The 26,337-nt window shown below is 40.8% G+C and overlaps 1 protein-coding gene across 1 annotated transcript in view; it reads right to left on the bottom strand.

The window, feature by feature from the left end:
- The window catches only part of GALNTL6 (polypeptide N-acetylgalactosaminyltransferase like 6), a 212,900-nt gene that overhangs the window by 4,112 nt on the left and 182,451 nt on the right, over window positions 1–26,337 (bottom strand). The window contains exons 7-8 of the mRNA XM_039243223.1: window positions 23,162–23,278; window positions 14,549–14,698 (exon numbers count right to left, since the gene is read on the bottom strand). Coding sequence (XP_039099154.1) covers window positions 14,549–14,698; window positions 23,162–23,278 — 267 coding nt within the window. The remainder of the gene's footprint in view (window positions 1–14,548; window positions 14,699–23,161; window positions 23,279–26,337) is intronic.

Below are 26,337 nucleotides of genomic sequence, written 5' to 3'. Positions count from 1 at the left end.
TGTGATTTGACTGGCATCTGTGTGACAGTGGTATGCCGGAACTAAATTTAATTAGATTCCATGCTTCTACAGGGTCTGAACTTTGAAGGAATGAGTAAGTTGTAGAAAGCATCCCACATTGTGTTCAAGGTAGTAAAGAACAAAACACCACAGATACAAAGACAATAAAAGAAGTCTGTGAGCTCACAATGTATGGAAAGATGATTCTGAGAATAAAATTCCCACGTAGTGGAAGGCAACCTAGTACTGGGTATAGGGCTGGGATTTTGTCCTTCAGGAAATTTAGATCAAATTCTAGTCATGCCACGTACTTGTATGACCTTGGACAGTACTTAATTCTCAGAACCCCAGCTTCCTCATCTGTAAAATATAGATAATACTATATCCTTTGCAAGTTTGTTGTAAGGATAAAATGAGTTAAAATATGTAAAATTGCTGGCACAATGTCCTAAATACAATAAATGATTCCACTCCGCATTTTCCCTTAATTTATTTTTAGTCAGGGAACATCCCCAATTCTAAACATCAGAATGTACAAACCATCTGGTCCAAGACCAGCTATTCAAGACCAAATTGCATTTTCTGAAATCCTGGCAAAATAGAATTTGCAAAAATCAGCACCTTCCTCAACTAGTTATCTAAACTGATGGACCAGTACCTTCCATTTTAAACAATAGGATTATTGGGGATGGTCGGATGGCTTAGTCAGTTAAGTGTCTGACTTCAGCTCAGGTCGTGATCTCATAGCTCTTGAGTTTGAGCCCCATGATGGGCTCTGTGCTGACATCTCAGAGCCTGGAGCCTGCTTCAGATTCTGTGTGTGTCTCTCTCTCTGCACCTCCCCTACTCACGCTTTGTCTCTCCCCCCCCCCCCGCAAAAAGAAATAAACATAAAAAGATTTAAACAAAAGGATTTATGGAACAAAGGTGATATATGGCTCCAGGATGAGCCCTTCTTTGTAATTATGATCAGAGTTTGTATGATTCATGTGTTTCAGCCCTTTGCCTGAAATACAACAACTATTCAGGTCAGCATTCAAGAAATATTTATTAAATGTCTTTTGTTTTCTGGTATGTATTAGGGGATAAGCTTCGAAAGAGAACCTCATATGTATCTCCAGACCTAAGAAGTGGGGGAGACCAATAGGTAAACAAGAATTGTATGAAATAAAAAAGTGTCAGAGAGATTGTAGATGAGGCGGAATAAGATGTACTAGGGTAATTCAGACGTAGAAAAGAACTTGAAAACAGCTGTGATAGCATGTGCATTTATGCATTCAAGTTATTCAACCAAAATTTATTTGGGACCTACTATTTATCAGGCACTACTTTAGGTGTCTAAGATATATCGATGAACTTAGCAAGACAAAAATCCGTGCCTCTTGGACTCTACATGCTAGAGATGGGGATGGGGTGGGAGGGTGGGGTGGGGGGAGGGAGTCAGTTGGACACAGGCAATAAACAACAAGTGTAACAGGTAAAATATACAGCCAGTGTGCAAACTGAAATAGGACAGCAAGAGGACACCTCATTGAGAAGGTGACCTTTGGGTAGTCTTGAAGAAGGTGAGGAAATTAGCCATGCCAATATCTGAGGGAATAGAATTCCAGACAGAGAGAAGAGCCAGCGCAAAGGTGCTAAGCAGGGATGCACCATGGTGGATTAGAGGAGCTGCCAGGTGGGCAGGGGGCAGGGTTGGCTGGACTAGAGTGAGATGAGGTCAGAGGTAATGAAGAGCTAGATTATGTGCTGAGGACCAGCAAGTCATTTGGTGAATTCCAGATGATTATACCCAAGAGATATGATGCAGAGACTTGGGTACATTGCTAATGCTTAATTTTTCATGCAAGTGTTTGGGGGAGTTGGCCAAAGGAGGATTTGTTACAGTGGAGCCATGAATCTCTATTTTGGGTAGTAGCAGAGGAGAGGGTGGAGTACGGGTAGGGAGGTGCTGGACTCTGACGAGAGAATAGTCCGAGGCTACTGCAGTCATCCAGATTTCAGGTGGCAAAAGCAAAACCGAAAGCAATGGGGGTGGTTTGGGAGAAATGATTTATTTGAGAAGTAAATGTCTAGAGCATTCTGATTAATGGAATGTGAGGACTGAAGTAGGAGAAGAAGTGGATGATTGGAAGAAAAACAATGTTGAGGCAAGAAATGCAGAAAGAGGGACAGGATCAGGTGGGGAGGAGAAGAGAGTGGTTTTGGTTTTAGATATAAGGAGTTGGAGGCAGTTAGGAAGCACCCAGGTTCAGACGACCAATAAGCAGGTGGATATAGTGGATATAGACTGGACCTGAGGATAGCTTGGGAAGAACCGAGTTGATCTCTTCTACTGACTATTCATTTCTGGGTACCATACGTTGAAAGAGAACACTTTTTAAAAAAAATTTTAATGTTTTTTAAAAAATTTATTTCTGAGAGAGAGAGAGAGAGAGGAGAGAGAGAGAGAGAGACAGAGAGAGAGAGAGAGAGAGAGAGAGAGACAGCATGAACAGGGGAGGGCCAGAGAGAGAGGGAGACACAGAATCTGAAGCAGGCTCCAGGCTCTGAGCTGGCTGTCAGCACAGAGCCTGATGCGGGGCCGAACCCATGAACCATGAGATCATGACCTCAGCCGAAGTCAGACGCCCAACTGACTGAGCCACCCAGGCGCCCCGAAAGAGAATGCTTTTATAAGAAAGAGCTCCTTCCTGTCCAATGCCTTTGATGTCTGATATGGATATGGCTAGTTTTCAATCCTAGTTTTATCCCTGACAATAATCTTTGATGGTCACTTAGTTTGTCAGTGAGTTAGGTTTTCCATCTACAAAATGAATGGTGTAGAGAGGAGAGTAGGATGAGATAAGAGATAAAAATATCTGCCTTCCCACCTCTTAGTGTTGTGGGGGAAAAAAGGTTGATATATGAATGTCCTTTGTGCTCTGGAAGAAAGATAAATTAGGCAGCTTTTTCCTGCCTATTTTTACTGTTGGCAGGAAATGTAATAGAAGAATGCAAATAGTACGTTGATAGGCATAACAGGGACAAAGCAATCTTATTGTCTATCCTTTTCCATTTTTTTCTTTGACAGTTAGAATTCCTCACAGGAGGAGAAAATCGGTCTTCTTGCATCAGTGGCTAATTTGGCCAATTGGAAATAATGCTTCTTAATGTCCTCCTGACAGAGCCCCTTGGTGTGTGCCCTAACATAGCCAGCTACAGCAAACCTTCCACCTACTCTTCTCACTGGCTTTTCTGGGCTATCGGGAAGCAATATATATGAGTGTATCCTCAATTCTCCACAGGAGGCAGAATTATTTAAAAATCTAGTCTGATTTATTAGGTCCTTGCTCTTCAAACCACTCAAAGCCTTCTTCGTCTCTTAGTTAATTTCTTAGCATGGTCGACAAGGTCTTTTATAGTCCTGTCCCAGGCCAGATGTCTGCTCCTATAGCTCATCATTTTCCCTCACGCTCACACCCTTCAACTGGCTTCTCTCTGTTTTTCTAAGAAAACCAAGGTCTTGTCTACCTCAGGGCCTTTGCATATGCTGATACTATATCCAGGGTCTTTTTCTCTGTCACTTCCTTCACTTGCCTAATTCCTACTCATCTTTTAGGTCTCCATTTAAATGTTAGTTTGTCAGAGGAGGCTGGCCTACTTCTCTGACCTGGGTAGAGCCCCGTGTTTTGTGTTCTCATATTATCCTATAACTTAATTAATGTATTTTTGTCTGTCTCCCCACTAGACTGAAAGCTCCAAGAGTAGAGAAAACCCATCTGCTCCATATCTTGTTTCCATCTGCCCATAGCCCTTCATCTCCCCTCAGTAAACTTTCTGGGAATCATATGAACATAATAATAGCTGCTATTTATTGAGAAGGAATCTATGTATCTGGTAGTAATATGTATTCTACACAGACTTCCTCATTTTATCTGTCTAAACCACATAAGCAATCTGAAGAAATAAGTGAATGTGGACAAACAGGAAGCTGGGCCCATTTTTTTATTTATTCAACAAACACTAATTAAGCACCAACTATATGCCAACCAGTGTTTTAGGTAGTATATGAAAGGAAGCAGAGAAACATCTCCACTCTCATGGCATGTACATTCTAATATCTAGCTAGTGCTAAATAACTAAAATGGCACAAAAATGTACAATATAGAAATACAATGAATTAGCCCATTTTTCCCATATGTACACTTGCTTGGAGAGCTAAAATCAAATCAGGAGGCAGTTTATTGAATGCATGGTTTGTAATAGCTAACACTAATTAAACTCTAAAGTACCATGTTTTTGGTACATTTAAATTCTATTTAATCATTACAACAGGGCTCTAAGATAGATATTATTATTATTCCCATTTTATAAAAGAGGAGACAAAAGTGCATAGTAAGGGAGTTTCTCAGGACTCCAGAGCCAGGACCCACACTGGAGCCAGAGCTCAAACCTTCAATCCCACAGGAGCCAGAGCCTCTGCTCTGGATCTTGAAGTTATGTTCCATCATCCCTCTTACCTGAGGCAGCCAGCAGTCCTGCTCTACCTCCGCCCCTGCTCATTAGCATATGCTAATTTAAATTTAAATACTAACTTAAATGTTTTACGTTCTTATTACCTAGATTCTTTGCTGTTAGTCTACATGTTGGCAGGCATTTAATTCAGGAAGGCTTTGTCCTTATGTTAGAGCCCGGGATTGTCTGCAAGGGAGCCTCTCTTGTTCTGAGACAAGAGAGAATGGTAGTTAAGTCTGTTAGGTAAAATGGTAACTGGCAGGTATATTGCCAAGTTACCCAGAAATGGCAAAAGATAAAAGGTTATGCCAACCAGGTGAACCATACAAATAAAAACAGAAGTGGAAGATAAAACACTATTGAAAAGGTAGTTTCATGGCTGTGCTGAATGTATTTCCCTCCTGGGAGTCAACCTCCATCTTGGTTGAATCCTTAATTTGAATCAAAGATCATAACTTCTTTGGCTATAATGACTTAAGTCTCCTATTAGAAATAGGAGTATGAGGTAGACATTAGGCATATTGCTTTCAGCAAGGTGTTTGAAAAGCTCCTCTTTGTTTTCTTTTGGGCAAACTGGAGACATACAGGCTAAGAAAAGTAACTATTAGGTAAATTTGTATCTGTTTGAATAATGTCATTCAGATAATGCTCATTAATGGATCAATGTCACCTCTATTTGTGATATAAGGCTCAATTCTTGGCTTTGCATATTGGGATCCACAACTTAGATGAGGGCATGAATGCATGCAGATCTAATTCGTGGATGGAACAAAAATTGTTTGATGGCTAATTGGTTAGATCAAAAGATCAAAATCCAGGTTGAGGTAAATCTGGTGAGATGGAATTTAGTAGACACAAATGGATAGCTATACAAGTACAAAAAGATGAATTATACAGGTATAAGACTGTAGAGATATATCTATGTAGAAAAATGAGAAAAATACTGAGTTTTTTACTGAAAATTTATTAAAAAGCTAAATATGTAAAGTCAAGGTAGGAAATTAATAAACTCAACCTAAATTAACAAAAATATATTGCTCATAACAAAAGGGAGCTATAAGCTCATAACAGAGGGCTAGAAACAGATTCTACTTTCTTTGGTCAGAACACACCTAGACTAGACTATTGTGTTCTGTTTTGGGGATCATGATGGTTTCTAGAACTATTTGCAGTGTGTTAGGAGTGAGTGTCCAGGAAGCTGAGATAGATCCAAATTAAGTCATATGAAGAATAGTGGCAGGAAATTGGACTATTGGATCAGAAGCAAAGAGTAAATATCAGGCAAACATTGTTCAAATATTTGGGATCTGTATTCAGCGAAATGGATTAAATTTAATTGGTGTGCTTTCAAAAACCAGAGAACTTTTTGATTTTTTTAATGTTTATTAATTTTTTGGAGAGAGAGAGCAAGCAGGGGATGGGGAGAGAGAGAGAGAGAGAGAGAGAGAATCCGAAGCAGGCTCCAGGCTCTGAGCTGTCAGCACAGAGCCCGGCATGGGGCTCAAACTCATGAAACACGAGATCATGACCCAAGCCGGAGTTGGACACTTAACCGACTGAGCCACCCGGGCACCCCTGAGGGAAGAATTTTAAATACTTAGAGGACTGTCTAGAAATGAATGAGTTGAACTGGGAGTGTGTGACTGCCTAAGTACGACTATAAAGTCTAGGATTTTGTAGTGGGGCTTCATATATCATAACCAAAGTTGAATTACATGACTTTTAATTACTCTGTATATATTTTTCTCATTTTTGGTCCTAAATCAATACCTAACCAGAATGCTTTAAAAATAAGAACTTGTGGCCTTCCATCTGGCATCTCTGTGGACCAGCAGGATTTTATGAGCTGAGAGGCCAAAGCCCTGGCATATATCACAAGTTACAATAAATAATCAAATATAGGCACATGCCAAGACTTCCACCCACTCACTTTGTAAACTAATGTGACTGTTATCAATTTAGCCTGAAAGGAAACTTCTTATCTGTATTTCCTGTTTGATGTTATTTTTAAGTCCTTTCTAATGGCAGTTCAACTATAACCCCAGGGAGCAACTGAGAATAGTAATTTAAACCTTTCACTTTAGGTCTTTGGGGAGCCTGCGTGTGTGGTTCTGAGACAAAAAAGATGTGTTAAGGATTTTTGTCTTGTTTTTCTTTTTTTCTTTTTAGTTGAAGTATAGTTGACACAATGTTACATTGGTTTCAGGTTACAACATAGTGATTCAACGACTCTATATCTTATGCTGTGCTCACCACAGAAAAGCTACCATCTGTCACCATACAACGTTATTACGATACCATTGACTGTATTCCTTATGTTGTAACTCATTCCCATGACTTATTCATTCCATAACTGGAAGTCTGTATGTTTCACTTCCCTTCATTCTTTTTTCCCAATTCCCTAGCCCTCTCCCTTCTGGCAAACATCGATTTGTTCTCTGTACTTAAGGGCTTGTTTCTGCTTTTTATTTGTTTGTTCATTTGTTTTTTAGATTCTACATATAAGTGACATAAGAAATCTGTCTTTCACTGGCTGACTTATTTCACTTAGCATTATACCCTCCAGGCCATCCATGCTGTTGCAAATGGCAAGATCTCATCCTTTTTTTTTTTTTTTAAACAGCTGAATAATATTCCATTACACACACACACACACACACGCATCATATATTTTCTTTATCTGTTCATCTATTAATGGACATTTGGGTTGCTTCCATGAAGATTTGTTACATTTTATCCAGCACAACAATGATTTTATCCAGACCATTTCAATAATTGAGCCGAGTGTTTGTTTAATCCATTAAAAAACTGCTTACCTAGTAACTTCTGTATATTAGATATTAAGCAGGCCATACGGAAAGGAAAGAAAAAGTTCCTGCCCTCAGGTAGGTAACATCTATAAAGGAGGACTAACTATGCAGAATACAATATTATAGGTACAAAGGAAGAAACAAAATGGTATAGGAATATGAATAAGGGGGCGAATTTTAAGTAAAGCAGGAGGGAGGAATAAGTAAAGAAAGTAGGTGAATATTGGACCTTGAAAAGGAATTCTCCATCTGGCTGCCCATAAGAGTGTTGCAGGAGCCTTCAAAAAATACCAATACCGAGGCCTCCCCTTCTCTAGAGCCTCAGCCAGGCCTACCTTGTGCCAGGAGCCCACTGCCTTAAGGGTACTTTACACTGTCCCGGAACCTGGCGCGTTCATCATGTTTGCTATTTGTTCTTTTCCTTGGTCAACATTTTATTGGCTATTCTTGGCCCTTTCATTTCCATATGAATTTCAGAATCAGTTTATCAGTTTAGACAAATAAACCTGCTAGGATTTGGATCAGTTTTGCACTAAATATATATACCCTTTTGAGAACTGTTATCTTCACAATACTGAGTCTTATCCTTAAACACAATCTCTCTATATAGTTTTACATTCCTTAGTGATGTTTTGTAGCTCTCTGTGTAAAGGTCTTTCACGTCTGGTGTGGGATTTGTTTTTGTTCACGTGATGGTTTTCATGGTGATCAAAAGAAATTATTTTTAAATTTCATTTTCTATTTTTTTGTTGTTGCTGGCATATAGACATCTGCTTTTCTTTTAAAAAATTGTTTTAATGTTTATTCATTTTTGAGAGGCAGAGAGAACAGAGCATGAGCAGGGGAGGGGCAGAGAGAGAGAGGGAGACACAGAATCTGAAGCAGGTTCCAGGCTCTGAGTTGTCTGCACAGATGTTGGGCTCGAACTCACAAACTGTGAGATCATGACCTGAGCTGAAGTCAGATGCTCAACTGACTGAGCCACCCAGGCGCCCTGACATTTGCTTTTCTTATATTTACCTTATATCCCAGACTATGCTAAAGGTATTTATTAATTTTAATGGTTTAGATGTATAATCTTTTGGAATTTCCATACATCCAACTATGCCATCTGTGAATTGACCATTTTATTTGGTCTTTTCCAAATCCCATACCTTTTAATATTTTATCTTGCTTGATTATTCTGCGTAGGTTATCCTATACAATGTAGAATAGAAGTGAAGATAGCAGACATTGTATTTTATTCCCAATCTCTGGAGGAAAGCTTTAACATCTCACCACTGAGAGTAAATGGCTGTTGTGGGGTTTTGGATATACCTTTTATTAGATTAAGTTAGTTTATTTCCATTGGTTACTTTCTATATGGCTAAGACTATTTAGTCTTATATAGTAAAAGCTTGAGGATTCATAGATAGATCCATGTATAGAAGGCCCCTTGACTCTGACAAAAAGTGATATTTACATGTAGTGGGAAAGAAAATGGTCTTTTAAATAAATGATGATTGATCAGTTCGATATAAATATGAAAAAGGAATCAACCTCATATTACACTGTACACATAAAAATGTTTCAGGGAATTATATACCAAAAGGTAGAAGATTAAATGGTAAATCTTCTAAAGATGACTTAGAAGACTATCTTCATGACTTTGGTGTGGACAAATATTTCCTAAAGAAGATTAAAAAAAACACTAATGATAAAAAATAGCTCTTTGTCAAGATATTCCATGAGAGAGAAAAGGTAAGGCATCAGCTGGAATAAGATATTTACAATATGTGTATCCAACAAAGCACTTGTATCTAGATATATTTTAAATGTCCTCCCAAACATTTATTAGAAAAGGCCAAACAACCCATCTTTAAAAAATGGTCAAAATACTTAACAGGTTCATCACAAAGAAGATATCCGAGACAGCTAACGAGCATGTGATATCACTCTACAACTACAGAATGAAAAAAGGAAAAGAAAAAGAAGCAATGCCAAGTGTTGACCAAAATGTGGAGGAACTGGATTCTCATGGAGTATCTGCATGCTGCCCATAGCTCTTCAGGTCTTAGCAACTCAGTGCATGTGCCCCCAGCTCCCAACTCTGGGCCACTGTACCTCACTCCCCAAGGGCTGTTTTGGTCTCAGCAACAGTTTGATCTGTAAGAGCAACAGCCCAGAGATATCTGAGAATAAACTCCCCTTCTCTTAGGAATAATCTTAAGCAAAGATTAAGCTAGTTTACTTGCTTTCTGACACATGCTCTATACCATTTCCAGAGATCCTTAGTAGGATTGACTTCTAATTGATCACAGTGGCACTTGCTTGATAATTCACCCTTTATTGACTTCCATCCCTTCCTTGTTCACTTACCTACTTCCTACCAAGACGTTGGGGGACCATCTCCCAAATAAAACATACTCAAATTCTCACTTCAGGTATACATCTAGGGAAACCCAAATTAAGCATATATTATACACCAATAAGAATGTTTATTTAAAAGGAAAGGGACTTGGGACATAGTTCTCAATTTTTGGGGTGTTGGAGCAACAGTTAATATTGCTTAAGATAGGTTATTGTAGTGATGTGGTATATCAATGTATTTTTTTCAATGTAAAAAGTGCATTTGTCACCCACATGGATGTAAATTTGATCATGTAGTCAGAAACTGCTAATTTTTCCAAGGTTTAGCTCACTTAATTATTATTCCTATTATGTTGATAAAGAAGTTGAAAATCACAGATGCAAAATAATTTATTCAAGATCAAATTACAGTTTGGGATGTGTTAGGCTTCATAGGAAATCATTATGTTGAGCAGATTGTGAAGGGTCAGGACAAGAACTGCAAAAAGGCACTTGATCTTCTACTTAATGGGAAACCAAGTAAAATTGTAAAGCAGAGGAATACAATGACCAGATTTTGTAGAAACTCTCTCTGACTTCACAATGAAAGTTGGGTTAGAGAGGGAAGGGATAGGAGGCCAGACGACCTTTGAGGTAGCTCTTAACAATAACCTAGGAGTCAGGTGAGAAGGGCTGCAAGTAGGGCAGGGGCTATAGACATGGTAGAGAGGACAGATTTTAGAGATATTGGCTAAGGAGGGGCTGACAAGTCTTAGTGACTAATTAGATGTAGGAGTTGAAGAAGAGGGAAGAGAGTTTTTTGTTTTGGATATTGGTTGATAATTTAAATATTTTTACTGAGGTCACTTCAACAAGTCATTGTTTTTGTAAGAGGGGTCCCCCTGGTGGTAGAAGAAAAATCAAGAATGAGATTGTGGTACTTGCTATATTGTGGGACACGATCTTATAAGAGAACCTAGTTACGAGACAGTAATGTAGGGATCCTTACTCCCTTTTTTGTGGTGGCAATGACTCACATCTAAGAATAACGGAAAGCTTGGGGGGGGGGTTGGGGGAAATGGTTATAGGTGGTCAAAAGGTACAAATTTCCAGTTATGAAATGAATAAGTTCTAGGGATGTAATGCATAGCATGGTGACTATAGTTAATAACACCATGTTGTATATTTGAAAGTTGTTAAGAGAGTAGAGCTTAAATGTTTTCATCACATGAAAAACTGTAACTATGTCAGGTGATGGATGTGTTAACCGATAGCAGTGGTCACTTTGCAATATATGCATATATCAAATTATTACTTTGTACACTTTAAATGCATACAATGTTATATGATGATTATATCTCAATAAAGCTTACATAAGCTAAAGATATAATATTATATCTCAATCAAAGATATAATATTATATCTCAAAGTTTTCCTGGAAAAAAAATTACGACAAATGAAAGCCAATGGCTACCAAGGGTCAGAAAGTGGGACCTGACAACAACCTTCACCTAGTCTAGCAAAGGAACATCTGGCCACCTTCCTTTTCCAAGAAATTGTCATGTAATTGGAAGGAGAGGTTGACTGCTATCAGTGGTGCTGGATCCAGTAGGCATTGAGGAACTCTCCCAGGGAACACTGATCTGATAGCTTAAGAGCATGGAAGAGGCAAAACTAGACTTCATTTTTTTATTTTTTTTTTAAATTTATTTTATTTCTTTTTAGTTTTTGAGGGAGAGCCCGAGTGGTGGTGGGGCAGAGAGAGAGGGAGACGCGGAATCGGAAGCAGGCTCCAGGCTCTGAGCTGTTGGCACAAAGCCTAACGTGGGGCTTGAACTCATGGACCTCTGAGATCATGACCTGAGCTGAAGTTGGATGCTCAACTGACTGAGCCACCCAGGTGCCCTAAAGCTAAAGACTTTAAAGCCAGATACACCTGAATCTGAATGTTGGCTCTGGCACAAATATGCTAGTATCGGCTTCTTCCTCTGTGAATTACACATAATAGAATCTAGGTGGTTGTGAGGTTTGAGGTAATATGTATAAAGCACTAGCTCAGTGCCTCCTCAACAGTTGGAGATGATGATGATGATGATTACCTTAGGAGCTTAGGAGATGGCCCACTGTGGTCCTTTAGGCAATTAGTAGAGTCTTAGTCTGTTTATTCATGAATATGCTAATGAAAGGAGGGAGCTCCAAAGCTGACTCAAAAGATGCTAAGCTCAAAAGATCTGGAAGCTCCCCAGCCAAGTAGTGCATCCAAATAAACAAGGTAACACCCCGGAGACACTTCTCTCTTTGTGCTTTCTCTCTTTATGCCTTGGGAATAGTCCATGGAATAAACAAGAAGCACTTTCAGAAACAGGTGCATCTGAATAAGCCTGAGTCATCGACCAAGATGAGATATTTCAGAAACTTTCCATTTTGAGCCTTTGGCATGTTCCTGATTATGTATAAATACCTTGCTTGTTATATAAATACACAGTGAATGTAACCTTTAGCTAAGTAATGCAAGGCCAACAGCTACAAAACCATCAGAGAAAAGGAGACAGAGCACAAGTGCATTTAGTAGTGGTTCCCTTTCCCAAGTCCCTTAGGGTCCTGAAGGCTTACAATGTTAAAGCTATAAGAGTTACCTCTTGAAATCACTGCAACCGTTTTTTTTTTTTTTCTCTACAGGAGCTCTGTGTGCATGTTTATTAGTTGGTTTTATCCATCTGTAAGCTTGTGTAAGCTCTCTAATGAAAACAACTGTATTTTCTTGGCTTAATTGCACATTATTGAATGTTCTGTCTCTCATGCTATAAATGTACAATAATGAGAAATGGTCTGTTCCTTAGGGACAACCAGCACATGAGGGAAATGGTGAGTCAGGTATATTATTGATGTGCCCAGAAAGTAACTTCTTAAAGGCCAGAATATAATCATAAAGACAAAATAACTTGATTATTGCACCCCCACCATAGCTTGTATCATATTGAATAACAAACGGGTTGGCAGGATTAATCATCTATGATGCGTTTCATAAGGAAAACAGAAGGATATAACTGATGTGTTATATTTTTTCTGGACACGTAGCCACAGTCTGCCGGATACTGTGGGGAGTGGTGCTGTGCAGAACATACTTGTACAAATAGGTCTGCCTTTGAGTATAATTTTAGGTGTCGGCCGCTAAGAGGGGAATAGCAGAAAGCTTATCGAGGGGACAAGTATCATAACCAGTGATCCCCATACTGAGTCTCTGCAGATTCTTCCCTTTAGCTTTCTTCTTCTTTTTTGTTTTCTAACATTTATTTATTTTTGAGAGAGAGACAGAGCATGAGTGGGGGGAGGTGCAGAGAGAGAAGGAGACAGACTCTGAAGCAGGCTCCAGGCTCTAAGCTGCAGCACTGCGCCCCTTGTAGGAGTCAGACCCACAGACTATGAGATCATGACCTGTGTCAAAATTGGATGCTTAACTGATGGGACCACCCAGGCACCCCCTCCCTTTTGCTTTCTTAGTGTCCCTTAGGATACTAAGTTTACCTCAACCATAGGATAGCCAAAGCTCATGATTAAAGTGGTGGGGGTGGCATTTTCTGTATAGTTTAGAGCAAGCCTGAATTATGCTAGAGTGTGAAAAGGCAAACAGAGGGTGTCGTCTTCCTGGCTGGGAAGGTCTCCAACAATTCTATGAACTTGAAGGGTGGATAGAAGCTTATGGAGTACTTGCTAATTGACAGCCAAGTCCTGCCTTAAAAACCAAAGAAGTTAAAAAAAATTTTTGTATAGTATCCTAAAAAGTTATCAAGAGACAACTTAATGGAAATATTTTAAAATAAAAATTGAATTGTTCTTTATCAACTTAATAAAATGTGATTTTTATATTTATTTTTGAATGATTTTTCCATTATTAGATGTTAACTTTATAATTCTTTAAACATTTTTTAAAGCTTATTTATTTATTTTGTGAGAAAGAGCAGGAGACGTGAGAAAGAGGGAGAGAGAGAATCCCAGCCAGGCTCCCCACTGTCACTGCAGAGCCCAGCGTGGGGGCTCGAGCCCACGAATTGTGAGATCATGACCTGAGATGAAATCAAGATTCGGATGCTTAACCTGAGCTACCAAGGTGCCCCAATTCTTTAAACCATAAAGTCTCCCAAGTAAGTTCTCATTTATTACATGTGGGCAGGATTTTGGCCAAATTACAAATGGGTCAGTTTCTGTAAAAGGGCTGCAACAATTGCCTCTCCATGTGGATTTTTGTAAATTCAGTTGCCTTAACCCAGATATCTCCCAAGCAAATGGGACTGGGATGTTAATATGTGTGTGTGCGTGTGCACATGCGATTTGAGGCTCTTCAAAATTACACGTGTGTGCGTTTGTTTATTGGGTACGTGATCCCTCCATCTGGTAGTTGTCCAAGTTAAGACAAGTCCTTTCACTTGCAGCGTGTGTTGTGACCCAAAAGCATTTTTCAAACATAACTGATTGTGATGAGTGCACACATAGCAAGCAAAGCCAAAAAGCAATGCCCCTTCCATCCCAGTTTATCTTGACTCTAATCTTTGCTGGTGATTTCCAAATTCATGAGCCAAATGTAAGTATATTTTTTAAAATGTTTTATTGATTTTTGAAAGGGAGCATGAGAGCAGGGGAGGGGCAGAGAGAGAGGGGGACAGAAGATCCAAAGTGGGTTCCGCACAGAGAGTGGTGAACCCTATGCAGAGTTTGAACTCATGAACCATGAGACCATGACCTGAGCGGAAGTCTGATGCTCAACCGAATGAGCCACCCAGGCAACCCGCCACATGTGCGTACTTGTGTCCAGGTAACAATTTAAATAAAAACAGTGGGTTAGCCAGCCAACAAATGTTGAGTTAGAAACCTTAAGCCCAGCAGTTTGAGAATGCCTGCAGTGAACTGCTTCTTACCTTTCTGTATCCCCAGAGCTGGTTCCCCTTCATGCCATGACAGTCATAGAGAGTGACCGGGCTGTTGTGTGAGATTGCATCGAAGCAGAACTTTCGGGTGTGTAGTGGCTCCCCAGGCCGAATATCTTCTCTCCATCCAAAAGTAAAGAGCTAACGAAACAACAACAGCAGAAGAGAAACAGTGAGTTTAGTTTGGAGAGACTGGAGGGCAAGGGGAGGTCTTTCCGCCCTGTGGGACTCCTGCTTTGTGACTGACCAGAAAAGAACTACATCGAGGCTCACTAGAGGTGCTGGAAAAGGCACGTATCATAAACCTCTGTAGCAGCAACGATGGCACCTTGGTCCTGGGCTGCCCAAAAGTACAAATAAGGATTTCTCAATTAGGAATCAGGGAAAATAACAGAGGGATAGTATGGAAAGAAAGAGAGAGGAAGAGCAAGAGAAAAGGAAGGAGGGAGAGAGGGTGAGGGAGGGGAGCGGCAAGGGGAAGATGAAGGGGAGGGGTAGGAGGGGAAGAAGCTCTTTAATGAAACCTTTACATTCTTTATTTAGATAAAATGCTACTGGATCCAATGCTGCACACTTAGCCCAAGTAAGCAGATTAACTTCGAAGAGACCAGGAGTGGAGCTGAGCTGGATTGATGCTACCAGTTTGAAAAATTTGATTTAAATGGAAGCTAAGTTTAATGAAGTAAAGGGTAGGCAGATTAGTTTTCTGGAGTTGGAAAGAGTAAGTCAGCAGGGCAGTGTAGAAAGTTTTGGGCTGTAAGGCACAGTAAGAGATACAGTTTCCACACACACAGATTCTTCCTCCTCAAGTGAAAACAGATGCTTCACAAAATGATTGTTGTCCTTACTGCATTTAATGGACTCTGATATTCCAACCAATCTTTTCCTATTTTAGTCTATTCTATACTGTCCATCCCATTCTATTATTTAAAAGAGTGCTACTTGGGGCACCTGTGTGGCTCAGCCGGGAGCATCCCACTTCGGCTCAGGTCATGATCTCATGGTTCATGAGTTCGAGTCCCACATTGGGTTGTGTGCTGACAGAACAGAGCCAAGAGCCTGCTTCAGATTCTGTGTCTCCCTCTCTCTCTGTCCCCTCCAGGATCATGCTCTGTCTCTCTCTCTTTCAAAAGTAAATAGACATTTAAAAAAACTTAAAAAATAAAAGAATGCTACTTACGGGGCACTAAGTGGATTTTATAATATATTGAATTAAGAAAAAACACTTCCGTAAGGGAAGGGTGTTTTCTTGAATTTGAGCTGGTCAACACTTGAGGAGTTCTGTAGAGAAATCCTCAAGTAAGCGGGGAAATGGACTAGATGAGACCTAGGCTTTCTTCCAATTATAAGATTTCAGTGAGGTTATAGAATTCTTGCAGTAGGACATACGGTGGCCCTTGTGAAGCCAAGCTGTGAATTGCAAGATAAAGAGTTGTCAGAGGGGCCCTGTTGATACAACAGTGAGCGCAGTGCAGAACTGGGTGTAGATAATACACTTGGCACTGACCAGGCCTTCAGAATATTCCAGTTTTTAGGTCCTACCTGGGTAAGAAAATGTGGAGAATCTGGCAAAATACCAGGGAAGACTAACAAAAAACAGTGAAGTGATAGGCTAACAAAAACAGTGAACATTGAAAAAAAATGGGTTAAGCGGTCGGAAGAAAAATCAGAAAGAAATGCTCTAAATCGAACATCCGAAAGTAGATTGCATGTGTAATGGTGAGTCACTGTATTCTGTTTTCCTGGAAGACAAGACAAAAGAGAATGCTTTAAATAGAAGGACAAAGGTTTTAGGTTAGGCTTCTGAAATAGATTCAGGAAGAGAAATTGTGTGGTCTTTTTTCCTACAGTTTTCTTTCTTTCTTTTTTTCTTTCAGTAGGATTGTGAACTGAGACATGTTTAGATTCGTTTACATCCTACGCAGGAGAATGGCTTGTCAAGGAAAAGTGTCTATCAGCTAGGTCTTTCTGATTTGATCCCTCTCTTCAAATCAGAGCTCACGATTCCCTTGGCTTTTGTAATACCGTGCTGCTCTGTTAGCCTACACCTCTATTTTGCCCACGTCTCTCTTTTATCCGTCTCTTTACCACAGGTGCAGCACAGGGCTCTCCGTTGGACACTGTCCTTATAGCTTCTCTCGTTGGTATTATACACACTCAGCTCAACTCTTAATACACTGATAACTTACCATCTGTAACATATCCAACTCTGTGTATGATTTCCCATCTGCATGTCGCATGGACATCTCAAATTCAAAGTATCTTAAATTCAAGTTGATTCTGTCCTACTAAACCTGTTTCTACTTCTTTATTTTGTTTTAACTGGTGGTCACAGCCTTCACTTGCCAAGCTGGGGGTGGTCTTTCATCTTTAACTCCTTCGTCTCCCTTATACTTGCTGCTTAGTCCGTTAGCAAGTCTTATCTTTTTTGTCTACTGAATATTGCTAGAAGTAGTCTCTTCTTCTCTAGCTCTATCTCTACTATCTTTGCTCTCAATATTTCTTGTTCAGACTACTGAAATGATTTCCTAATTGGTTTCTGTCCCACCTTCCTTTTTTGGTTCCTTCATAACTCTTCGACCATTTTAGCACTCAACCTGAAATTTAACAATGTTTTTACATAAGCCTTAGAGAATATAGTTCAAACTCTTTAACCTATAAAGAAATTGCCACCATCCGGCCTTTGCCATTTTTTTCCCCAGCTGCTTTCCTCTCCCTTTAGTTCATGATCCAGCTACAACAAATCATTTGGAGGTTGCTAAGAGAGTAGATCTGAACAGTTTTCACACCAGAAAAACAAATTCCATAACTATGTATGGTGATGTGTGTTAACGAGACTTACTGTAGTGATCATCTCACAATGTATACAAATATCAAATCATCATGCTCTACAACCGAAGCTAATATAAAGTTGTATGACCATTATCTCTCAGTTCAAAAACATTTGTAGTTTTTGGCACTAATCAGGCTCTATTGTTCCTTCTGTGACTTTGTTCATGAGAGACCCTCTGGTTGGAAGGCCAGCCTTCACCAGCCAACCTGGTTCTTGCTCATCAGTTCTCTAAGATTTAGTTCAGGTGCCCACCCAACCAAGAAGCCTTCCTCTTTGAACCCCCTGATTCCTTCTCACCCTTTACCTTATTTCATCATGATTGTCCATTTACGTGTCTGTATCCCTCACTAGACAGTAAGATCCTTAGTGAGGACTAGTATCTTTTTTATCTTTGCATTTCTAGCATCCAGAGCAATTCAGGACATACAATAAATGTCCAGTAAAATATCTATTGAAAAAATGGAAACTTGCATTCATAGAATGAACTAACAGAAACTACCCCAGGATAACTGACAAGATAAAGCAGTTGGTCTTGTTAGTCCTTTAAATAAATTTGGGCTGTTTGTGTCTAGTTACAACAATATCAATAATAATATCATTTTTGGAACTTTCATCTTCAAGGATTCTTGGCTTAGTTACCTATTCCTGAAACAGAAACTTCCTGTCCTATAAACCTGTCATTGGCACTGATGAAATCTTAATTTCATCTATCACACTTCGTTGGCACTATAAAAAGTCCAGCCCAAGCAAGAACTAGTGGTCTTGACTGCTTTTTTTTCCCTTTCCCTCTCTGCCTCTGCCTCTCTTTTTGGTTTCTATACACGTAGAAGGCCAGAGTTGAAAGGGTCTATCATGATTACCTAGCTCATTTCCTCATTATACAGTTGAGGAAAAAGGAATATACATGTATATATATATATGTGTGTGTGTGTGTGTGTATACACACATATATAACTTCTTGCTTTCTATTTATTTTTCTTGTTTTTTATTAACTGGATTGTATTCACCTATTGTCCCAATTATATCCCATGGCTCCTTAGGTGACTTTTTTTTTCTTGTTTCTGGGTTTGTCATTAGAGTGTGATAATCATTGTCAGATTTGTAGATTGGTTGTTAGCTGGTGGTCTTCACAGTGTTTTATGCTGTATCAGCACCACCACCACCACCACCATCACCACCATCATCACGATACCTGGTGATTGCTTTCCTGCACCCCAAGTGATATATTTCCAGATTATATCAACTGCTTTATTATTCTGCAACTCCCCTTAGCTAAAATTTTTCTCTCTCATGTCTTTGAAATGCTTTCTATTGCCATTTCTCTTATCCTAATGGCCACATCAAACCAATCAGGCATTGAGCCTTTCATTCATTAGGCACATTTTCTTGTGTGCAAATTTGTCACGCCAGAAGCAAGCAGACATTATGAAAGTTATTTTCATTGTTTGCACTTTATGATGTTATTGTGACATGTATAGTTTGTCTCTTACCCTTGGGCTGTTCCTTACTGATGGAAATATTTAGATTTCATTCAGATTTCTTGTACAACAACTCTTGATTCTTTTCAACCTCAAATCCCTCAATTTTAGAGTAAATTGGTGTTAATCCCTCCACTTGTTTCTTTTAGGTGATACTTTTAAATATAGATCCAGATACCTAATGCATATGTCTGTGCTTTAACATCAGTGCGGTGTGTGTAATGCTGCCTGGGTTTATGCTGTATCATATGACTAAGCTCACTAGACTTAGTACTGCAAATACATGTATTATCTTGATCTTGCTACCTGATTGGAGAAGATTGAAAATATTTTTCTCTCCGTGGGTAGCTGTATTTTACTTTCCGGTTATGTGGTTGGCAGAGATCTGAGACGCTGCATGTTCCTCCTTGCATTTGGAACCCACCAGTAAGCCCTGTTCTGAGAGTGCGGCTCCGTGTCCCAGAATCTGTCCTTTACCACATGCACTGACTCGCTCCCTTCTCCTTCCGTACATCTCCTCTCCAGGTCTTGCAGAGGCAGTCTGCTTCCACAGCAGGGGGCGGGCCTGCTCTGCCGCAGTGCTCCTCCCCGTGTGAGATCAGAGCCTGCTGCCTGTCCAAACTGTAGGCCGCAGAGGGCTCCACCTCCTCTCCTCTTCTCTCCCTTGGCCTCCTCATGGCATTGGGAGGATATTCTTTCCAGACCTCACAGTCTTATCAAGTTCTATTTTCTCTTTCTTTCTTGGTCCCTAAAGGAAACTGAAAGCCAGTACACAATGCTACAGTGATCTCAAGCAGCTAAATAGATGTCCCTGGAAAAATGTATGGCACAAATTGCTTCCTTCGTTGAAGCTAAATTAGCCATCACTGGTGTTCTGCAACAAAGGCAATTTCTTATTCAGCTGCTTCAATAGACTATCCACTATTTCCCACATAATTATTTTGTGTATTCATTTGTGTTTTCTTTTTGCCACTTTTTAAAAGCGATCATTTCAATCTAATAAATGTCCCTTTTGTGTTCTTTGAATGTTTTTGAATCAAAAAGAATACCTATAACTTTCCTGATCTGATATACTTCTTTTTTCATCCAGGAATTTTAATCTAAATGTAGGAGAATGAGTCTTAATTCATATGCCATTGAGTAATACAGTGAATAAAGCTTAACAATTATCAGAAAAACAAAGCAGCTTGTAATGTTTTAATCACCAAGTCAATATATGGTGATACATATTTCAATATCATTCTTTTTTTTTAACCTCCTGTCAACTTTGTTTAATCTTCCTGTAGCTCTCTTTTCAGAAATCTCTAGGGAAGAAACCTTTTTAAAGAGCTGTATTAAAGTGGTCTTTTTGTTCCTCTTACATAGTTGTCTGCTTGTCTAGTGCTGCCCTCTGGTGACTATTTCTTGAATTACATGCCATACATTTTTGCAGTTCAGCCTCGGGCGGGGGGGAATAAAGCAACCAGTTTTAAAGCATATGCCATATAGTTGACTTTATTTATATTTATTTTTCAGCTGTCAAATAAAATCTGTGGTCCAGAGCATATTTCACTCTAGAACGTGACAGGGAATAGAAATATTAAACCTCATTCAGGCATTCAGGCAGGTACAGGTACAGGTACCTGATAGGTACAGGTACTTCCTATCAACCGGCTGGCAAGGTGTGTCCCCTGATAGGGCGGCACAGCGGTCGTAGAGAGGAAGTTAGCCTAACAGACATAGATTTTTCTCATGGCATGCTTCTTTTTCTTTTCTTTTCTTTCTCTTTTTAAAAGACCCACTGCACATGTGGGTCTTACTGATAGGTCTGTGAAGCCTTCCCCTCTGGCTCCCAGCCTGAAGCAGGAATTGCTTCTTAGAGGCGACAAGCCAGCACTGTTCTCACACCCCTGGTAACATCCCGTGGCGCTCATAGAAAGAGGTGGAGGAAGGAGGAGGCAAGTCAGCGCCTACTAACATTTCATTCCTATCAGTAAGTCCCGGATCTGCAGAGCCCTCTTTAAACCCCATCTGACAAGTGTCCATATACTGGGGGATATATTTGAGTGAATGAGAAATAGTGTTTGGTTTGGCAGCTGCCGTGGGCCCGGGAGAGATTTCTAATTTGGAGTTAGTATAAAGTGAGCTGGGGGAGATGTCAGAAGGCAGAAGGGAAAGTGTATTTATTCGGCCCCTGCCCCACGTGCAAGATGCTGTTCTATCATAGACACGATTTATTCTCATTAAAACCCTGTTTGTGAGGTGAATATTATCGTCCCTATTTACAGAGGAGGAAGTCCAGCTTAGAAAGATTTCACCATTTCAAGGGTTAGAGTGGCTGAAATCTGGGTTGGCCGGACTGCAAGGCCCGCGATCCGTGCGGAACCCCGCGAGGCTGGGGGGTAAGAGAAAGGTCCAGATCAGAGGGGCGGGGCGGGGCCAGCGGCTGAGCACGTTCGCGGGCAGTGCTGTGCACCTGCTGCCCCGCTGCTTTCCTGAGTCGCGCTGCTCTTGCGCTGCAGCGCGGGCCACAGGTGCTTGAGGAAGGGCCGGGGGGTGGGGGGTGGGGGTGGGGCGGGACGGGCAGGTGCCACCACGACACACGGAACAACTCTTTACGCTCCTGGGCTGGGCGCGGTGTGTCTTCTCTATGTCGTATGCAAGATGGATTCTCGAGGAATAGACTAAGGAGAGGACGATAGCCTTACTGGAAACTGCTTGTCTACTGTTTTCGGTTTTCATAAGAGGTATTATGGATGCTTCTGACAAACAAAGCACCGGCAGGTTATACTATCCTGAATGGGGGATGTATCCTTTAGAAGAGGGAGAGGAGTAAGATGGGGAAGGGGCTTTAACTGTATCTACAAATTTTATTCTTTAAAAAACTTTGGCAGGAGCGCCTGAGTGGCTCAGTTGGTTAAGCGTTAAGACTCCTGGGCTGGGCTTAGGTCATGATCTCACGGTTCCATGAGTTCGAGCCCTGCGTCGAGCTCCATGCTAACAGTTGGAGCCTACTTGGAATTCTCTCTCTCTCTCTCTCTCTCTCTCTCCCCCTCCCATGTGTGCTCTCTCTCTTTCTCAGAATAATAAACTTTAAAAAATATGGCAATAGCTGTAGATACTTGTTAAATCTTTGCAGAGTGTGTTAAGATGTGCCATAATATTTTTATAAATATATGGAATTTGTGGAGAAAAACCAGATTTTAAATATAACATGGCCTAATGGGCATGTAAGAACATGAGACGGTTCAAGGGCAAAACTCCAGCTGGCTGCAGCAAAGGGCTCTGTGATCCCGCAGCACAGGGAGCAGCCTAGAGTTCATGACTTGGTAAAAATGGCAGTTTTTTCCTCAGTGAGTTAAATATATAGTTTCCTATCTGATTTTTGATAATTAAAAATTAAAGCAATAACAAGGGGCAGGCACGACTCTACCCACTATCCTTTCTCTTTTTCAGGTGACACAGTGTGAGGAAAGTCCCTCAGAAAGACCATCTGTTTTCAAAGTGGATGGGAATGACAACTCACTCAACAAACCGAATTGCACTGAAATGCTTTTCAATCAAAGCAATACATAGTCTTACACTATTCCATGAAACCCACGTGGAGATGTTACTGCTTCAAAGTTACCTTCATGTATAAGATTACAAACTGCTATAACATCAAGAGGTGTATGTAGAGTATTCTTTTCCATATATAGCCAGAGGGGAAAACAAGATTAGTTAAAATCACAAAAACTTATCAAATAACAAAGAGGAGGGGCGCCTGGGTGGTTCAGTTGGTTAAGCGTCTGACTTCGGCTCAGGCCATGATCTCATGGTTCGGGGTTTGAGCCCCGCGCCAGGCTCTATGCTGACAGCCAGCTCAGAGCCTGGAGCCTGTTTCAGATTCTGTGTCTCCCTCTCTCTCTGACCTTCCTCTGCTCACGCTGTGTCTCTCTCAGAAATAAATAAAACATTAAATAAAAGTTTTTTTTAAATAACAAAGAGTCTTTCAACAAAACCATGAAATTTAGTTGGAAGAGTTACATGACACTGTACAGGCTTTTCGTGGTTTGAAGACTCTCATTCTGGGAAAGGAGATAAAAGCCTGGGGTCACAATCAACACTTCTACCATCCTTTCTATTATTGAAGCACATTTTTGTGCATGATCTCAATTGATTCTCACAGCTGCTCTGAGAAGCCATGGAAAACAAAGGAGGTAAGTAATTCCCCACATAACTACCGAACTGGTTGGTGACAGAACTGGGGAGGTCCATGTGTCCCGCCCAGAACCCTCCACGCCCCTCTCGGCCCCGCTCACTCCTGCCACACACCTGTTCATGAGACCACGTTCTTTCAGAACCATCCTTGACACAGATGTCCAGCCTCAGCTCTGTGCCTGTGGCTCCGTGCTTGCTGTCCACGCAGAGATTTGCTGCCACATTTCGAATCTGTGGAAAGAAGAAAGAAGGAGCCAGGGTTGGTTTTTATTGTTTCCCTAGCTCGTGTCAATTCTGGTCTAGATTCTGTAGTTGTCTTTCTCATTACTTGATTACTGAATGATGCTTTAAGTTTATGTGGAATTTGTGGAGAAAAACCAGATTTTAAATATAACATGGCCTAATGGGCATGTAAGAACATGAGACGGTTCAAGGGCAAAACTCCAGCTGGCTGCAGCAAAGGGCTCTGTGATCACGCAGCACAGGGAGCAGCCTAGAGTTCATGACTTGGTAAAAATGGCAGTTTTTTCCTCAGTGAGTTAAAAATTAAAAAACAAATATTTTTTACTTTATATATAGAAAGAATGCAAGTGGAGGAGAGGGGCAAAGGCAGAGAGAGAGAGAGAGAGAATCTTTTTAAAAAAATTTAAATGTTAATTATTTTTGAGACAGAGAGAGACAGATCATGGGCAGGGGAGAGAAACACAGAATCGGAGACAGGCTCCAGGCTGTCAGCACAGAGCCCAATGTGGGGCTCGAACTCACAAACCATGAGATCGTGACCTGAGCTGAAGTTGAATGCTTAACCGACTGAGCCACTCAGACGCCCCGAGAGAGAGAATCTTAAGCAGCTCCACAGTTAGAATGGAGCCCATGCAGGGCTTGATCCCACAACCCTGGGACTGTGACCTGAGCTGAAATCAAGAGTCGGAGGCTCAACCAACTGAGCCACCCAGGTGCCCCTCTTCAGAGAGTTCTTAACTTAGAATTGTTGTCCTCTTGCTCCCAAGCCTCTTCTCCCATTTCCACCTTATCTGGGAGAAGAGATCAAATATGAGGAAGGTGACGTGAGTACAGTGTGTGATGCAGAACAATGAATCCCTGAGCATTGCATGATTCTGTGCAGGACACGGTGGCCATGTCCTAGTAGGCCCAGGTGGTCTTGGTTTATACCTGCTGTCACGGTGTAGCATTTCTCCGGGATGAGAAATGAAGTGTCACCCTAGAGTATTAGTGAGATAAGAAGAATGGTACTGTTGGTACCACACTGTATTGGATGAAGACTCTCTGTGTGAAGTCTGAGCTTTGGAAAGTTGCAGAGTAAGTAAAAAATGACTGACTGACATTCTTTACAATTATTATATTCATACTGATAAAAGGGACTGAGTAGTTCTGGGTGGGACAAGAATGGACTATGAGAAGTATCAACAGAAATAGCAGCAGACAGAGTCTGGACACGGAAACGTGTCCGTTGGTCAAGTCTGGCTGCTTCCCGGTTCCTCCAATTGTCCTGTTAGCATCAGAACCACACCCTACAGTTCAGCTGGATATTGTTCTTGGGTCTTTACTTAAGCTTCCATGTTTAGATAAGCTCACTCTTATCTCAATCTGTTTTATGCCTTTATATAGCCCTGGATTAGAATAATCCCTTTAGGTACTGCTCAGAATATGGACACAAGAACAAGATGTACTCAAGCGGTAATTTTAGTCAAGACTGTGTCTCCCTCTCTCTCTGCCCCTCCCCTGCTCATGCTCTGTCTCTCAAAAATTAAAAAAAAAAAAACATTAACAAATAAAAAAAAGAAAATAAATGTCTATATGCCAGCAACAACAAGAAAACATTAGAAAATGAAATTCAAAAATAATTTCATTTGACCACTATGAAAAGTCAAGACTTTTTTGCCAAGAATGAGAAGGTAAAGGGGGGATGTGTCTCTGGGGCAGAACGATGGCTGACCCAGGCCTATTCCTGCTGGGACAGGGCAAGAGGCAGAGAGAGGTTGTTATGAAATAGACTGCGGATCATGAAGGGAACAGATGATGCCTGGATGGCATTGTTGCAGAGAGACCAATTTCTTAGTTCACTTCCGGTAGTAGAGGCTGGTATAATGTCATCCAGGAGGGAATTAATGTGGTAGATATTGGTTTCCTTATTCAGGGAAACTGGCAATAGCGCGAGGTCATTTCCACCATGGGACTGCTCTACTTTCAGGGTCTGTCCCCAGTGATAGAGGAATGTGAAATAATGTAGGACTCAGGGCACAAGTTCTTAACCTAGTCTGGTCTGCAGACTTGTCTGAGAATCCAAGGAAAGCTATGGACATTTTTACAAAAACAAACTAACAAAACTGTAAGTGGATACATATCAGCACTTTTGTGTTCATTTTCCTGAAAACTACAGACTCCACGTTGGAACCCCGAGTTAGAGAAAACACTTTCTACCCCCTCCTTGAAAACTACTGGTATCCTTCCTCTTTGTAGGACGGGAAATCCTGAAAGACAGGGGATGAGCTTGACTGCTATCAAAGTGCACCTGATTCACTCTCACTTCCGCTGACTTTTCTCCACCTTCTGGAAACAAGTTCCATGGAGGAATTTTACTAAGCGAAGTTTAAAGTCAGCCTTGTGTAAGATCAATTCATTGATGTGTGATTGAATTTCTTTGGTGAAATGGAAACCGCTAGAAGGTCAAGAGTTTGCTTTTATTATCTCTGGCTTGAGCCTGGCACCCTCTGTAAAGCTCCTATTGGATCTAATCTGATTTCAGTGTGTCTGCTTTCTAAAGCTCTGTCTAACCTGAGGGTTGCCTGACAGAACTCTGGGGGAGACTCTTTCTCCATTGTTGGACCATTTAACTCACAGACGCGCCTTCTTAGAGAATCAGTGTAGGTTTGTGCCAAAGACACCTTCAGGGCACTATTGTTCCCTCTACTGGAGAACAGAAGTTCCGAACCACATTTAGGAAAACAACAGCTGCTTATAGTTTATGGCCATTTGGCCACGGAGGGAGGGTGTGCCCTTCTCTGTCAGCTGGCATGGTGCTCACTCACTGAAAGGGCCCTGTTCTTGGAGAAGGAGAACCTAGGGAAGAAAATAATATACACAAGCCAGGGGCACTGAGTGGCCAATCTGCCAAATCTGCCTGTGGATACACACCAAAGCCCATCAGGGAGCTCGTTTTATTTCTAAGTGTTATGAGCTCCAAGGACACTGGCAGGGACAGAGGAGATCATTTTCTAAACTCTTGAATTTTCTAAATTCTCACTCAAATGGCATCTGTGTAGACAATG

Source organism: Hyaena hyaena, unplaced genomic scaffold, assembly GCF_003009895.1.
Source record: "Hyaena hyaena isolate Hyena2069 unplaced genomic scaffold, ASM300989v1 scaffold_226, whole genome shotgun sequence".
Taxonomy (NCBI): Eukaryota; Metazoa; Chordata; class Mammalia; order Carnivora; family Hyaenidae; genus Hyaena; species Hyaena hyaena.
The sequence above is the reverse complement of the archived record's forward strand: the minus strand, read 5'-3'. Positions and strand labels throughout refer to the sequence as shown.